This window comes from Marmota flaviventris, chromosome 2 (assembly GCF_047511675.1).
Source record: "Marmota flaviventris isolate mMarFla1 chromosome 2, mMarFla1.hap1, whole genome shotgun sequence".
In the NCBI taxonomy this organism is placed as follows: domain Eukaryota; kingdom Metazoa; phylum Chordata; class Mammalia; order Rodentia; family Sciuridae; genus Marmota; species Marmota flaviventris.
The window spans coordinates 200,057,541-200,072,946 of NC_092499.1; the positions used below are offsets into that span (position 1 = coordinate 200,057,541).

The following is a 15,406-nucleotide window of genomic DNA, read 5'->3' on the forward strand; positions in this document are numbered from 1 at the left end:
ATCTTGGGAAGGTAGGCAGCAAGCCGTGCAGCTCCCAGGGCGCAGGCTCTGGTTCCTGGTGGCCGGCTCCACGACCTTGCAGCGGCGTGACCTTGGGGAGGTCACATCCCTGAGCAACAGCTGCCTCATCTGTAGGGTGGGGTGATGGCACCAGCCACAGGGGTTCTTAGGAGTCAGACACTCACGATCCAAGGAGTCCTGGGTTGTACCTCTGAAGAGCACAGGGCAGCTTGGCGCGTCCGTGCCCGTGTGGGTGTCGCTGAGCAAAGGCGGGAGCAGAGAGGGCATCGTCATTGTTGTGTTCCGTTGTCTTAAATCCTAGTTGGATTTTAAACGTGTCAAAGGCGTCTCATGCATGTCAGATCCAAGACCTGGTGCTGCCTGGCACCTGGTCAGCGGTCCCCTCCTGGGCTGCACACTGGAGTCACTGGGGAACTTGTCACAAATGCAGATGGCAGGGTCCCGCTTCTTGAGTCATTGAATGAGAAACTCTGTGAAGAGCTCCTAGGAGCTCCGTCTTTAAAAGCTCTCTGGAAGAATTCATCTTGATTCATCTTGCTTTCCCCCCAGTAAACACATGCATGGATACACTCACACAGTTACACAGACACACTCTTCTTCTAATGGCAAAGGGCTCTCAGATCCCCAAAAGTCAACCCATGGATACCTGGCAAAGACCAAAGCAACTTCCATATTGTATAGATGACTAAAGCACTCAGAGAGGTTCAGGAGATGGCCTTGGGTCACACAGCATGCTAACGTAGGTCTGGAACACAGGGGTCCTGACTCCCAGTGGGGGCTTATTCCACAACAGCAGATTGCTTTAGAGTCCTCTGAGTCAGGGAGGGGGCCTGGGGTGTCATGACCCTTGCTGTGTACTTGAGGAGACTGAGGCTTGGAAAAGTTAAGGTCTGTATTATCCTGTACAGATGTCATTAGATACACATGGCTATTTAAATGTAAGTTAATTAAAATTAAGGAAGATGTATTATTCTGTTCCTCTGTCGCACTAGTGCTCAGCAGCGAAGTGTGGCTCATGACCACTGTACTGGGCGGTGCGGAGACGGAATAGTTCCATCATCACAGAAAGTCCTGCTGGACAGCCCTGGCCCGGCGGCTTGTCTGAGAGCAGACACCAGCCAGCGCAGGGTGGGCAGGCTCCCGATAGCCCCCGGTGACTGCCCTCCACCTCTGGCTACAGCCCTCAGCCAACACCCTGGTGCCTGGCCCCTCCTGCGCGGGGCATCTCAGGTCCTGTGAATGGCCCTGCCTTGGCAGATGCGGCTGGTCCACCCACCTCCGAGCGGAGCTTTCCGGTGGGCAGGAAGAGGAGGAGGACGGGCGGAAGGAGGAGGAGGAGGAAGCAGCTGGCGTGTGTTTAACCTGCGAAACCTGGCAGGCGTCCGTGCTGGGGGGAGGAGCCAGGCACCTGGGGGACGGGGGTCCCCGCTGACTGACGGGAGTCTCAGGGGTCCAGGAGGCTCAGGCCACAGTCCTGGCTCTGCCCCAGACCTCGGCAGGCCTTAGGCACACCCATGGGCTTCTTGAAGCTTCAGGGAAGCCGGGCAACACGTTGTTGGCCTCACACGGGTCAGGAGGACCTGGGGAGGGGAGGCCAGGGGGGCCCTGTGGCTGCAGCAGGTGAGGAGAAGCGTATTCCCACTTTACAGAAGAGGAAAGGAAGGCTGGGGGTCACATGACTCACCCACAGGAAGCAGGTCCTAAGGAGGTGGTGGCTGCCTGTGACAAGGCCCTGGAGGGTGGCTGTTGGTGACATTTGCTGAAATGTGCTTGCAGGGACCTGCAGGTCCCTTCACAGACAGGTTCAAAGCTGCCCTGTCCCTTCTATGTCATGGGCTCAAAGCCAGGACTCAGCTGGCAGACATCCCTGGCTTGTGACTTGTTCCTGCTCCTCAGTAGCCATGTGGCTTTGGGAAAGGTCCCTTACCTCTCTAAGCCCAGTTTCTCCAGTTGCAGAATTAAATGAGCTAATACATAGGAAACACCTAGGACACCAAACATCACGTGGCGAGCACTGGAATCATGCACTGTTAGTATTTTGTTGTTAATTAAGTTTGTTGTTAATTAAGCCACTCGTGGGTATTTTGCTGCTTGGGGTCAATTACATTCTAACAAATACCATGAGCACCCCAAATATAGTGCTTAGCACAGCGTAAGCACAGGGAGAGGTTGGCTGTGGTGACTGATTATTAAAGGTTTGGGGTGTGTGGTTTGATTCCAACTGAGCAGGATCCGGGGGTCCGAGGAAGCTGGGTTCAGAAGTGGGGACAGTCTTGCCTCCTGAGAGAGACTGAGTCTAAGTGGAGACTAGTTTAAGGCTGCCACCTCACCCACACCTGCCTGAGGGAGAGACATAGAAGGGACAGGGTGACATGAGCCATAGCCAGCCCTCTCCTTGTTCTGCAGGTGTTAGGGGCATTGTTTGGACCCAGATGTCAGGCTCTGAATCAAGAAGGGGTGTGACTGTCCTGCCCTCTTCCCACCCCTGGCTTCTGCCAGCCCAGCCGAGGCCGGTGGGGAGGCAGCCCCACCAGGCTGCAGCCCCGGGCGCCGGGCCTGCCTGAGCTGCTGCCCACTGGGTGTGTGTATTCCTGCAAGGGGGCACAGGGCGCTCCCATGTGAATTTGCAACAAATTCCATTAAGCACCTGCTGTGCACCAGGCAACTGGGCGGGCGCCGCAGAGGCCCGGCCCTCCACGGATTTCCTTCGCAGGGTGCTGACCAAGTAGCTGACAGTGGTGAGAGCTGCCAAGACCAGGTGTGGAAGACCTGACCAGATCTCAGGGCGGGGAAGGGGCACACCTGTGTTGGGGCCCTCTATCAGTAAGGGTGCCTTGGGCTCCTCGTTACATAATGCCAGTGGACGGTGGCTCCTGACCTTGCTGGTCAAGGTGACCTCTGTACTTCCGCAGCATCTCATCTCCTGGGCGCTTGTTAGAAATGTAGAATCTCATGCTCCAGCCGGGGGCCACTGGGTCATAATCTGAACTTTAACAAGTCTCCCCGCTGGTTTGTGTGAGCGCCAGGGTGACACCTGGCTTCGTTGCATTAGTGGCCACAGGTGATGCTTGAAGAGAACAGCAAGTGCCGACACTGTGCCATACAGCCACATAGAGTGACAGTTAAGTCTCACGACAACCTGATGGTGGTGGGGCTGTTTGTTAATCCCCGTCCTAGACATGAGGATGTGGAAAGGGTGACTGGCCCAAGGTCACACAGTGAGTAAGTGGCCGAGCCAGGATTCAAAGCCAGGCATTTGTCTTTAACAGTCAGGCTCAGCTCTTTCATTTAGCAATCCCCTCTGCGAAGATTTCTGAAGTAGATGCTTCCTGGATGGTTTGGTGGCGTGACGATGCCACTGAGGACCTAAGTCCCCTCCACCTTTCCCTTCTGCAGACCCTCCTACGTCAGACTAGTTATGGCTTATCCTCGGGCTGGGGAAAGGCCTCTTCTTCCTGAGCCCCTTTCTGCCTTGTCAAAAGTTGGGATTCTGTATGTGAAGGGTGGAGGGACAACCAGCCAACCAGCCAACCGAGCTTCCGCACTGCAGACAGGCCCATCTTGCTCATATGAAGGGCAGGGGTAGAGTTCAAGCCCCTGAGAAAGGCCCCTGGGTACAGCACCTGCTCCAGCCTGAGATGCTCCCGTTGACTGACTGCCTTAGTTTAAGGGTTTTCTCAGAATCAGATCTGAGACCTGGTGCAAGGAATCCACTTAGGAGGTGATTCTGGGAAATCATGGCAGAGGATCGTGTGAGAGAGACAGGGCTGGAGAGGCACGCAGTAAATGAAGCTGTAAGAAGCCATCTCCCATCCAGTGGGGTGTCCCATGCCTATAATCCCAGTGACTCAGGAGGCTGAGACAGGAGGATGGCAAGTTCAAGGCCAGCCTCAGCAACTTAGCAAGGCCCTGTCTCAAAATAAAAAGTGAAAAAGGGTTGGGATATAGCTCAATGGTAGAGCATCCCTGGGTTCAATTCCCAGTACCACAAAAGAGTGTATGTGGGGGGTGGGAGCAGCAGCGGCAGCAGCCAGCCAGCCCCACTGCAGCAGTGTGACCCGAGTCCTGCTGGGGAAGCCGGCAGTTACCCCCAGGAGGTGAGGGCAGAGGAATGTACACTCCGGCTCTTCTCAGTTACTGACTGCAGGCTGCTCCTTTTGGGAGTCTTGACCTTCTTGTAGAGAGAGGGGCTAGGACCAGAGTCCTTTAGAGGCCACAGAGACTTAGGCAAAGGAATGTCACTGCTGCAATTAGAAGTCGTGGACACTAAATAGTTTTTTGGGGGGTGGGCCCACAGAGCCACGCGCTGCCTGAGGGCAGAGCCTCCATCTCCCACTGCCCAGATGAAGCCTGAGACTTCTCTCCGAGGGCTCCCCTCTCTTTCTCTTACTTAATCCACAGTTGGCCCCCCCATTTTACTCTCGATTATTCCTTGAATCCATCCATTTCCCCCCATCTGCATCCGTGAGTGGCCCTAGTTGAGGCCACTTGTCACTCTCCCCTAGATACCAGCAAGTCTCCTTCTCCTTCCCACTCTGTCACCTCACACTTTCTCTGCCTTTCTAGGCCTCTCCCAGTCCCCAGCCTGGCAGCCTAGCCCACCACCCCAATCCCTCCACACTTCCCCACCTCACCCCAAGTTTCCGCGGCCGATGCCTCCGCGCCTGGCACTCCTTTTTCTGCCTGTTCTCCCGCTTCGCCCTCTGACTCATGCCGCCTCCAGATCTCAGCTCAGAACTGGCACACAGGCTTCAGCTCATGTGCCAACTCCAGCTAATTGATAGTGGCTCCCTGGAGTCTGTGTGGAGAGGGTTCTGGAGCCAAGTCCGGGCCTGGCAGGGCTGAAGTCGATTAGCAATGTCTGCCCTGGGTGTGGGCTGGGCAAGTGGAAGAGCGAGCGCGGCCCGCCACTCCTCCGGCGGCATCAGCAGCACCCACGGCCCCTGGACTCCCCGCCACAGCACCTTCTACTCTCTACTCTAACGTCCCCTGTGGGTGTCCGTCCCACTGGACACCAGATTCCGTGCCCGCCCGGCTGGCCCACATGCTCTGCAGATTTTGGTGAACAGATGTGGGGAGCCAAAGCGCACACACAGTCCATTCCTTACCCCCCCCCCCCAGCCTTCCTCATGGCACAAAAGCCAGGGCCGCATCATCCTCTGTCCATTGGGAGGCTCCTAGAGTTCTCTCCCAGGCCCCACCTGCTCCTCCCCTCTGCCTGTTGTTGTCCTGAAGTGTCTGGGTCATCAGCAGCCAGGCCTCTGGGCGTCTGGGTCACCGTGCCCACATCCCAAGAAAGCAGCATGTGAGCCAGTGACAGGGCGTTCATGCACCCAGCTCAGGGTCACATGTCTGCCACACAGTTTCCCCGTTCAGTGTGGGCCCGGGGGGTCGGAAGATGGTCAGACCCCCCTCTCCTTCCCCTCTTCTGCTGTAGCAGGTCATTGTGCCTAAAGGACAAAGTGGGACTGGTGTGGCTGGGGGCCCCCATCAGGTGGGGTCGTCCCTGTGTTTCACAAGCGCTCCTGTTTGTGGAGCATTCGATGGTGCCAGTCCTTCTGAGGAGTTTGTGTCGTTTGCTTCAGCGGCACCAAGAACTCTCCCGTCATTGTTCATCCCTGTTTCCTGAAAAGGGAGCCGAGGCCTAGAGAGGGGAATTAGGCGTCTCCATGGAAACCCAGGCCTCCCTGACCCCAGCGCTTAGGGCCCCTCAGGGCAGTAGAGCCGGAAGTCAGCCCTCCACACCCAAGGGTCCTGCATCCGTGGGTTCCATCAGCCTCCGATGGAAAATGTCAGGAGAAAAAAAACAGTGTTTGTACTGAAGGTGTGAACACTTTTTTTTCTTGCTGTCATTCCCTGAACGGTCTAGTAAACCAATGGTTTGCATAGAATTGACATTGATCAGGGGTTACAAATGATCTAGGGATGATTTAAAATATACAGAGGAGGTGCGTAGGTTGTTTGCAAATACTACACCACCTTATGTAAGGAACATAAGCATACATGGGTTTGGGAGTCTGTGTGAAGTCCTGAAACCAACTCCCCGGGGACACTAAGGGTTGACGATCTACTTTAATGGCTCAGAAGGTGAACTCCAGAGTCAGACCCCTGGGGTTCAGATCATAGCAGGTTGATCTTGATTTACTTATTAACAGTTCTGTGCCTTGATTCACCCTTCTGTGAAATGGGCATTGATCACAAATGCCTAGCTTTTGTAGAGAGTTGTTAAGAGGATCAAGTGAGTTAACATGAATAAATTAGTACGATCAGTACTTGGCTCATGACACATTTTTGATAAATAAAAAATAAATCCTTGGCTTCATGCCCACAAGCCACACTCTCATGGGAGTGGGGCCGGTTTGGAACTGTCTTGAATGCCTGAAAAGCCAGTCAGGATTGTGTGACGCGGTGTGTCCTGGCACGCGGTCAATTCTGCTACAAGCGCTTGTTTTGAAAACGAGAATTTGTTCCAACATGATGGCAGTATTAGGGAACAATCTGAGCATAACGGGATTTCGCATTTGCTCAGTCAAGCGTTGGTTTCATCCATGAGAAACACCAGGTGAATGCAGAGGCTGTCCCCAACCAGCCATGCGCAAAACCCCACACCGCTCAGGTGCCCTCAGTTTACCGGGTGTCATGAGCCACTCCTGGCGGGACAGTTTTCCACCCCATTTCAGATGGTGCTCACTTAGGACTGCACAACAACTCGCTGTCTGCTTCTCTTCTGACAAGCAAACTTCCGCGTCCTTGAGCAAACCAGGTTTTCAAGGAAAAGTGCTGTACTCATGGTATCTTTATGCATTTCAGAACCACTTAGCATGCATCAAACTGCTGCCCTGCTACCGTATTTACTAGGTTCCTGTCCTCCTTTTTTTTTAATGTGACACTGACCCCATTTTCTCCATAAGCCATGTTCTTCTTTGCAAGATCTTGCAACCCACAGTAATTTTTAGAACTGCACCCTTTGCACTACAGCAGAATTGATGTATTTGTAGGCATGGCAGGGTGGTTGGACAGACGGACATGCAGGGGTGCACAAGTGGGCAGCAAGCGCGTGAATTCCCAGGAGCTTTCAGAGAACCCTGTAGCCAGTCATCACTGCGAGGCTTTTGCAACCTTAAAATTCCTGATGCTGTGGAGACTGGAGCGAAACCCAGAAAAGAGACTGGAGTGAACCCCAGAAAACCCAATTATTACTTTAACTATCAAGAGCACAGAAAATCCAGGGGCCAAACCAAGCTCAAAGGTTAGTGAAAAAAAAAAAAGGCAGATGACTTTTAGGTCCATGAACAAAACTAACGGAATTTGAAGTGCAAGAAATCTCAATTCACCATAACACAAAATGAAGGGCCAGTCGAACATGGGTGTCCCCTGTTTCAGGGCTTGCCATCCCTGGAGGAACCTGGTCTACAGCCCTGCCCCACTCCTCCAGATGGCCGGGGCTGGGTTGCAGATGTCCAGCTGCTGCACTGCCTAACAGGCCTGGGGCCAGAGAAGCCCTGAGAGTGCCAAGAGGAGGCCCCTGCAGGCCAGGCCAGGGCGTCTCCCTCCTGGGTTCACAGCAGATCCTCTGTGCCGAGTCTGACTCATCTCACCAGCTCTCCCCAGCAATTCAGCAAGGCAATTACCATTTATTCCCATTTTATAGATAAGGAAACTGCAGCTAGGAGAAGTTAAAAACTTGCCCCCACAGATCCTGCTGATCCCAGTGACTCAGGAGGAGGCTGAGGCAGGGAGATGGCAAGTTCAAGATCAGCCTTGGCAACTTAGCAAGACCCTGACTCAAAATCCAAAATAAAAAGTGCTGGGGCCCGGCACAGTGGTCACACACCTGTAATCCCAGCAGCTCAGGAGGCTGAGACAGGAGGATCGCGAGTTCAAAGCCAGCCTCAGCAAAAAGCAAGGCGTTCAACAACTCAGGGAGACCCTGTCTCTAAGTCAAATGCAAAAAAAAAAAAATAGGGCTGGGGGTGTGGCTCAGTGGTTGAGTGCACCTGAGTTCAATTCCTGCTACCCCCCCCCCACTCCCCAAAAAAGTGGAGAGTGGACAGTCATTTAGGAGAAAGCTGAGGCAGGGAGATGGCTATCACTGTAACTCAGTGGTAGAGTGCTCCTGGGTCAATATCCAGTACCTAAAAGAAAAACAAAAAAAGAAAGAAAGAAAGACAGAAAACAGCCCTAGATTGCACATAGGATCCAAGGTCTATGTAATGCCAAAGTCCAATCTTAACCAGTATCCTTCATTCTGCCTGTTTGAGACCAGCTGTGGGGTTTGATAACGAACATTTATTAAGCTCCTGTTGCATATAAGGACTGGTCCAAGTAGTAGCATGATGTGGCACTTCATAATTCAGCCAGCTCTAAGTGTGCCTCTGCTAATGAGCCCTGCAAGAGGACAATTTGGAAACATTTACAACTGATAAGAGCATAGGCTCCAGCCTCCTAAATGACTGTCCCCTCTCCACGGGGTAATTCGATCTTGTTGACAGATAAGAGCACTAAAATGCAGTGACAACAGTCAGAGCTCCAGGTCTGACTCAGTAGCCTTTGCCTTTTTTCCTGCTCCAGGGGAGACCCAAGGTGGAGGGGGTCTCCAGAGCCGCCAGCCCTTCGGCCAGCAGGAAGCGGCCACACTGACCTCCTCCTCCAGCCCGTGGGGGACGCGCTGGCTCAGGGTTTCCAGGGCATCAGCCTGGTTCCCTGGCAGCCAGCGAGGCACCCTGGGATGGGAAATCAGGCAGCCGCCCAGATATTAGAAACAATTACCACTAATTACCAGGCCTGCCAGTTCCCCATTGTCTGCTCACACCCCACCAGGAACTGAGGAGCAGGCAATGAGGAAACTTTCAATTTCGGGCTGTGGAAGGCCTCTCTGCCTGAGCGGCTGGGCTCCTTCCACGCCTCCTCGGAGCCCAGTGGCCCAGCCATTTCTTTTGCTTTTAGAGTCCACACCCACCTCACAAGACAGCCTGTGCCCCTCAGAGGGCTAAGAGGGTGGGGCGGAGAGTCCCAGGGCCTGGAGGGAAGGCCTAGTCGCCCTGAGCTCTGCCGTTCGCCTCGGTGATGTTAACTCAGGGTCTTTGGTTTTATCAGAGTATTACTGAGTACATATTCCAGTCCCCCAGGTGCTTAAGTGGGTTATTTTTTTAGATACTTGATTAATTAAAAATATAGCATTGTCAAGTCATCCGGATGGTAGCCACAGAAGCCCGATGACCTGGGCTCCAGAACTGCTCAGCGTCTGTCTTGGTTTGGTTTCTTTCAGAAGCAGACCCAGACTCAAAGATGAGAGTGGAAACGAGTGCTTGGTGAGGTGTTCCCTGGAGTCCCCAGCGAGGCAGCAGCATGAGGAAGGAGATGGGAGGAGAAGGAGCCAGTACAGGAGGGTTACTCAGCCTTTGACCACCGTGGGCGGTGGATGCAGGGAGACCGTGTTGGATGTTGGATGTGGGACCCAGTTATCCCTGCGGCACACCACTCCCAGTTTGTCACTGGTTGGGGCTGTTTCTGGGGGTGTTAACCCTTGGGAGCTTCCAGCCTGCCCTGCGCACAGGTGGAAAGTGCTGTCACAGCCGAAATCGCGCCCTCAGACTGTGTGGTCTGTGTGAGCGCCTGGGCGAGCTGAGCCGAGAGAGGGCCGGAGGGTGGGCAGGTTTCCGACCTCTCGTGCCAACCTGTGTCACGAGCCCAGGAATAGCAGCAGCCTGGGGCCGAAAGGCAGAAGCGAGTTAAGACCTATGTAGGATCCCTGAGATGCCGGGTGACTCCGTAAGCTCTGGACCTTGCTATTTTGACTCTCAGTATGGAGTCCCCATTTTTCTGGTGTTTGTGGAAAGTCAATCTGACTCGGTTCAGATTTCCCCGAGGCTTGTGCTTATGTGGAAGTTTACGTAGAAAGACTCTGTGTCAATTGCTAAAAGAGGCCTTGGGGTGACGTTCAAAGTACAACCGGCCCTTTGTACCCAGGGGTTCTGCATCCGTAGATCCAACCAACCTCAGATCAATAATATCTGAAAAAAAAAATTTCCCCAAAGTTCCCAGAGTCAAAACGTGGACCTGCCACACGCCAAGCCCCGTGCTGGACTCACACAAGGGAGTTGGGGAGGCCCCCACGGCAGCCCCTTCTCAGAGCTCCGAGCGCCTTGGCGGGCCTCAGGTCTTGACTGCTTACAACTGTACTGAACAGGTACAGATGTTTTCCTTTCTGATTATCATTCCCCACATCATGGAAGGTGTCACAGTCATTTAAATAGCATTTCCACTGTGCTAGGTGTTTGAGTAATTGAGAGATGATCAAATTAAAATATTCGTGAGAATCGGATGCAAATCCTACACCGTTTAATTCCGGGACTCGAGCACTGTGGGTTTTGGTCTCTGAGGTCCTGGAACCCATCCCTGTGGATACGGAGGGACGGCTGAGGTAGAGACCTCAGGACAGACCCTGATCGACTGTTCAGCATTGCAGCCAGCACCCACACACGGGAATTTTCTTGTCCTCTCTTCCCCCTCCCCAACATTTACTGCCATCTGACATACTATATAATTTAGGGACAATATTTTTTTTTATGTGTCTTCCTCCACTAGAATCTAAGCACTCGAGGGCAGGAGTCACTGACTTGTTCCCTGATACATTCTATGTCCAGAACAGTGCCTGGAAGTAGTGTGTGCTCCGTAAACACTTGTCAAATGAGTGAGTGAGTGACAGGGACACTGGCTGTAGTTCCTAGTGTGCCAGGGAATTGTGCTTAGCTGGGTCATGCACGGACCATGGAGGCAGAGTGGGAGGTCCTCAGACACCACCCGTCATTCTGGCCATTTTGAACGGAACCCTCAGCTCTCTCGCCTCCTTGCCTGACTTTCCTCGACTCTCTGGCTGCTTTGGGGCAGGACAGCCTGGTTTGGTACCTGTTCTTCTAAGTCTGTTTCTTGGCACCAAAAAGCCAAGAACCTCTCTTGGTCTCTGCACCCTAAGGGCTGCCCTCCTCTGAGGCAGTGGACATCAGACAATCTGCTGCTGCCTCTGTGGGGGACAGGGCAGGGGGAGTGGGAATTGTGACAGTGAAAAGCACTCGGGCTAGAATGTCAAGTTCCCATCCTGCATTGGCCTGATGGCTGCTTACTCAAAACCAGAACCTGCTGGCCACACTGGGGTGCCTCACAGTGTTGAGGGAAGACGTGGGCAGCCAGGACGGGGGCTGGTAGAGTCTGCAGGTGCTTTTCACGGGGACAGGCCATCCCATGGCTCAGCTCCATGAAGCTCCCATCCTATGTCTGAGGCCCACATCTGGTGGGGAAAGAGAGCTCTTGCTCTCAAATTCATACAAAGCTCCCAGGCAGATTCTTGTTGACTGAATTAGGCCACAGGCCTGATTCTCTGTGCCAGCTGGCCAAGGAGAAGGAATGGCCTGATTGGTCAGGCTGAGTTGCAGGCTCAGCCACTGCAGTCACATGCCATGGAGAGGGATCCCCAAAGGAAATTTGAGATCTTATTACCAAAGGAAGGGGAAGTGGATTTTGGTAGCCAGGCAGCAGCAACAGCAGCTCACCTTGAGGTCCACAGCTGCTGTTGGGACACCTCAAACTTTGGTGTGTAAAGTGGTTGTCGGGGACTCAGGCTAAACTGCAGATTGGGATTCAACAGAGGGGAAGGGGGTGGAGTCAGGTGCAGTGTGATCAGTTAGCTCCAGGGGATGTGATGCTGCTGGCTCCGGACCACCCTTGGAGGATCAAGGCCTCAGAGAACAGGAGCCTGTCCTGTAACAGACCATCTCCCGTGATTCTCATAGCCAGAGAGGTCAGTGTCCGCTTAGCCATTCCCTGGAGGCTCAGCGAGGAGAGTCTGGGTGATGGATGTGGATGACAATCCACAGGGAAAGGGGAACGTTCTGGAGCTACCTGCCCCGGTTCCGGAGTTCTGTCTCACCCTGCAAACATTTATGTTCACCTTTTCTCCTTGCAGCCTTAACTACGGGGGAGTTTGTCTGGCATCGGATGCCCAGTTCAGTGACTTCCTGGGCAGCATGGGGCCAGCGCAGTTTGTGGGCCGCCAGACCCTGGCCACCACACCCATGGGTAAGTCCCCAAACACCTGCTACCTGTGGACGGGGATGGGGAGTCCCACCAGAAGTCCTGCGTCTCCCCTTCCCCTCTGCCCTGCGGTGGGCACCCAACCTGGAGCCTGCTCTGTGTGGTCAAGCCCTGGCAGAGCCTGGACCCTGGCATGGGGTTGACGCTGGTCTTATTCGGGCTGGAGCCGGGGAAGGGGCTTTTGTCCCTAAGCAGAGAGGAGCCGCTGGGTCCTTGCTGAGTTCCCAGTCCATTTCTCAGTGTCATCTCCTGGGGCCTCCTGCAGGTGACGTGGAGATCGGCTTACAGGAGCGGAATGGTCAGCTGGAAGTGGACATCATCCAGGCTCGGGGACTGACAGCCAAACCAGGCTCCAAGACACTGCCAGGTGTGGGGCCAGCTCCTCTCTGCCAGCCGTGGGTGGAGGTCCGAGAGGGTATAGAAGAGAGAGACTTGGGCCCAATCATGGGAGGCTCCTCTGTCCCAAAGCTGGTGGCTTAGTGTTGGCCCCAGGGACCCAGTGGAGATGGTGGGTCAGCCTTGTCTGTCTGGCCGCTGCAGTGGGCTCCAGGAAGGCAGACGTGTTTCCGGTCTGTAGCTGTACCCCGTGACTAGCAGGGTACTCAACATGTGCCTAGTCAGCTTGTTGAGTGAGTGGGTCAGCAAATGAATGTGAAGGCGGGGTGGGCAGGTCATGGGCTGAGAGGACAGGGGAGTGCAGAGCAGGGGAGGGGAAGGCCTGAGGAGAGGGGGCCGCCCAGTGCTAGCTGCACCCACCACCCACCATGCCCCACTTGCTCCTGGGCCTCCTCCCAGACTCCCTGGGGCCACTCCTCTCTGGGCAGTGGGTGGGCAGCGCCCCCTATTTGGTACCCTTTGCACACCCCATGAGGATCCAGCCTAGAACTTCTCCCACTGGCCTCTGTCCCCAGCGGCCTACATCAAGGCCTACCTGCTAGAGAACGGGGTCTGCATCGCTAAGAAGAAGACCAAAGTCGCTCGCAAGTCGCTAGACCCGCTGTACAACCAGGTGCTGCTGTTTCCTGAGAGTCCCCAGGGCAAAGTCCTGCAGGTGAGGCTCTGTTTGTGTATGTGTGTGCGTGGACGCGAGGGTGTGGTACCTGAGTCTGGGCATCGTGCCTCTGGAGGCCCCCCCTGGAAGGAGCTGAGCACCGGGGCTGATCTGTGCCCACAGTGTTCGGGCCCCTGCTGAAGCCGCCTTCTGAGTCTGGCGGACCACAGAGGTTTGGCCCCACCCCGGCGGTTACTGAGACGAGCTGAAGAGTGCCCATCGTGGGCAGGCAGGGCCTGGTTAATGCCCACAGGGCCCTCTGCCTGGCTCTCTGTGCCACCTGGGCATCCCTGCCTGCATCTCATTTCTTGCATCCAGCCCAGACAGGCAAAGCAACAGGGGCCAGATAGTAGGACTTTGGCAAGACCGGAAGCCCAGGTCCTGTGGAGGGCAGGGTTTTCCACCATGTGGGCTGAGACCCGTTAGTGAGTTGTGAGTCAGTTTTAGCAGGTCTCAAGAAATAATATTTTTAAAAATGGAATGGGGGTAAGAAGGAAAGCCCCCATCGCTCTTAGTAAGGTAACAGTGTCTGGTGGCACCTTCTTCAACTGTATGTGCCGTGTGCACACTGGGTGGTGGGGCAGTATCTTCCTTGCCTTATATCACTGTCAGAAATGTCTGGAAAACACAGCTGGCCCAGGGGTGTTCAAGTAGCATTTGAAACAGCCTGAAGACCATCTCAGGACCACCCCTGGCCTGCTGGACAAAGGTTTGTGTGTTCTGGTCCTCAGGGCAGGTCCCTTCTAGGATGTGGGGTGGGGGGGAAGCAGAAAGCCGACATGGGTCCTTGCTGGTGGATGACCCGACAAATGTCACAGTGGGACAGACTCACCATGAGTGATGCCCCTGGTGTCTCTCCATGTGTTCAAAGGGCACCTGTCAGATTAGATTGGGGCCCACCCTCATTTTAACTTAACTTGATGCCCCTTTTGACCTACCACAGTCCCAGACTTAGGAGGTGGAGCTTAGAGCTTCAGTGTATAAGTGGTGGGGACCCGGTCAGTCCTTGGCAGCAGTGAAAACGAATCTATCCATGCACCGGCAGTGGGCTCCCCATCAGCTCTCCGAGGAGCAAGCTCAGGAAAAGGATTTCACTTCTGAGCCTCCATTAGACAACGGTGAAACTGGACTGTTTTGCATAGGGTTGGGGGAGGTGGAGCCCACGGCCTGTTTAGACACATGGCCACGAAGCCAGCCCTCGTTTGACTGTGACCCCGTGTGTGGACCTCAGGTTCTTGTTTGGAGCCCGTGAGTTGCTGGGCAGGCTTCAGACCCGTGTCTCTCGCCCTGCAGGTGATCGTGTGGGGGAACTACGGGCGGATGGAGCGGAAGCAGTTCATGGGTGTGGCCCGCGTGCTGCTGGAGGAGCTGGACTTGACCACCCTGGCCGTGGGCTGGTACAAGCTCTTCCCCACCTCCTCCATGGTGGACCCAGCCACAGGCCCCCTGCTCCGGCAGGCATCCCAGTTGTCCCTTGAGAGCACCGTGGGGCCCTGTGGCGAGCGATCTTAGTGCCGGGGATGGGGAGGGGCTCCCCGAGATGGCTGGAGACCACCCAGCCCTGACCTGGGACCCCAGGCCCAGGGGCACATTGAACAGAGGAGGATGGGGTTCTCCCCCACAGCGGGGGAAGCAGAATGGGGAGACCTGCCCCCCTCGGGCCCCTCCTCACCTTTCTTTGCCTCCTCCCCGAGACCTTCCCTCTCCCAGCGGGCTGGCGCACTTTGACTTGGCTGGCCTTGACCTGGTGGATGCGGCTGCAGTCGGAAGAAGACGGAGGTGGCAGAGCAAACCCCCCACCTGCCCAAACACTGTCCCACCTCTTCCCCTTTTGCCTCCTCGGAAGCTGCTGCCCAGAGCCAAGTCGAGGACCCAGCCGGCCATCTCCATGGTGCCAATTACCAGCAAGTGTCTTTCCTGCGGCACCGGGTTCAGGCAGGACACTGCCCCAGAGCCGACCGGGCAGCTTCGCAAGGATCCGGAGCCAGCTCCTGGGGCCCACAGCCCCCACTTGAAGAGGAGCTTGGGCCTCCCTCTGCCTGCCCGTGGAAGGAGCTTTGCCGCAGCTGTCCGAGTCAATCTGTCCATCCCCTCCTGCCTGCCCCTCTTCTGGTGGCTCTAGGAATGGAGGTCCAGCAGGAACTGAAGGAAAGGAGGCAAGGGGACCCTTTGCTCCATGGCACTGTGACAGACTCGTCTGGGAACTGTGGGTGGACTGGAAGGACACTGTCACCTGTGTTTTGG

At 55.1% G+C, this 15,406-nt stretch overlaps 1 protein-coding gene across 3 annotated transcripts in view; it reads left to right on the forward strand.

Moving 5' to 3' along the window:
- The window catches only part of Rims4 (regulating synaptic membrane exocytosis 4), a 50,472-nt gene extending 35,798 nt beyond the window's left edge, over nucleotides 1–14,674 (forward strand). For all 3 annotated transcript variants that reach the window (XM_027954366.2, XM_027954367.2, XM_034637009.2), the window contains 4 exons: nucleotides 11,984–12,096; nucleotides 12,377–12,478; nucleotides 13,023–13,162; nucleotides 14,456–14,674. In XM_027954366.2, the coding sequence (XP_027810167.1) occupies nucleotides 11,984–12,096; nucleotides 12,377–12,478; nucleotides 13,023–13,162; nucleotides 14,456–14,674 (574 nt within the window). The remainder of the gene's footprint in view (nucleotides 1–11,983; nucleotides 12,097–12,376; nucleotides 12,479–13,022; nucleotides 13,163–14,455) is intronic.
- The last annotated feature ends 732 nt before the right edge of the window (nucleotides 14,675–15,406 follow it).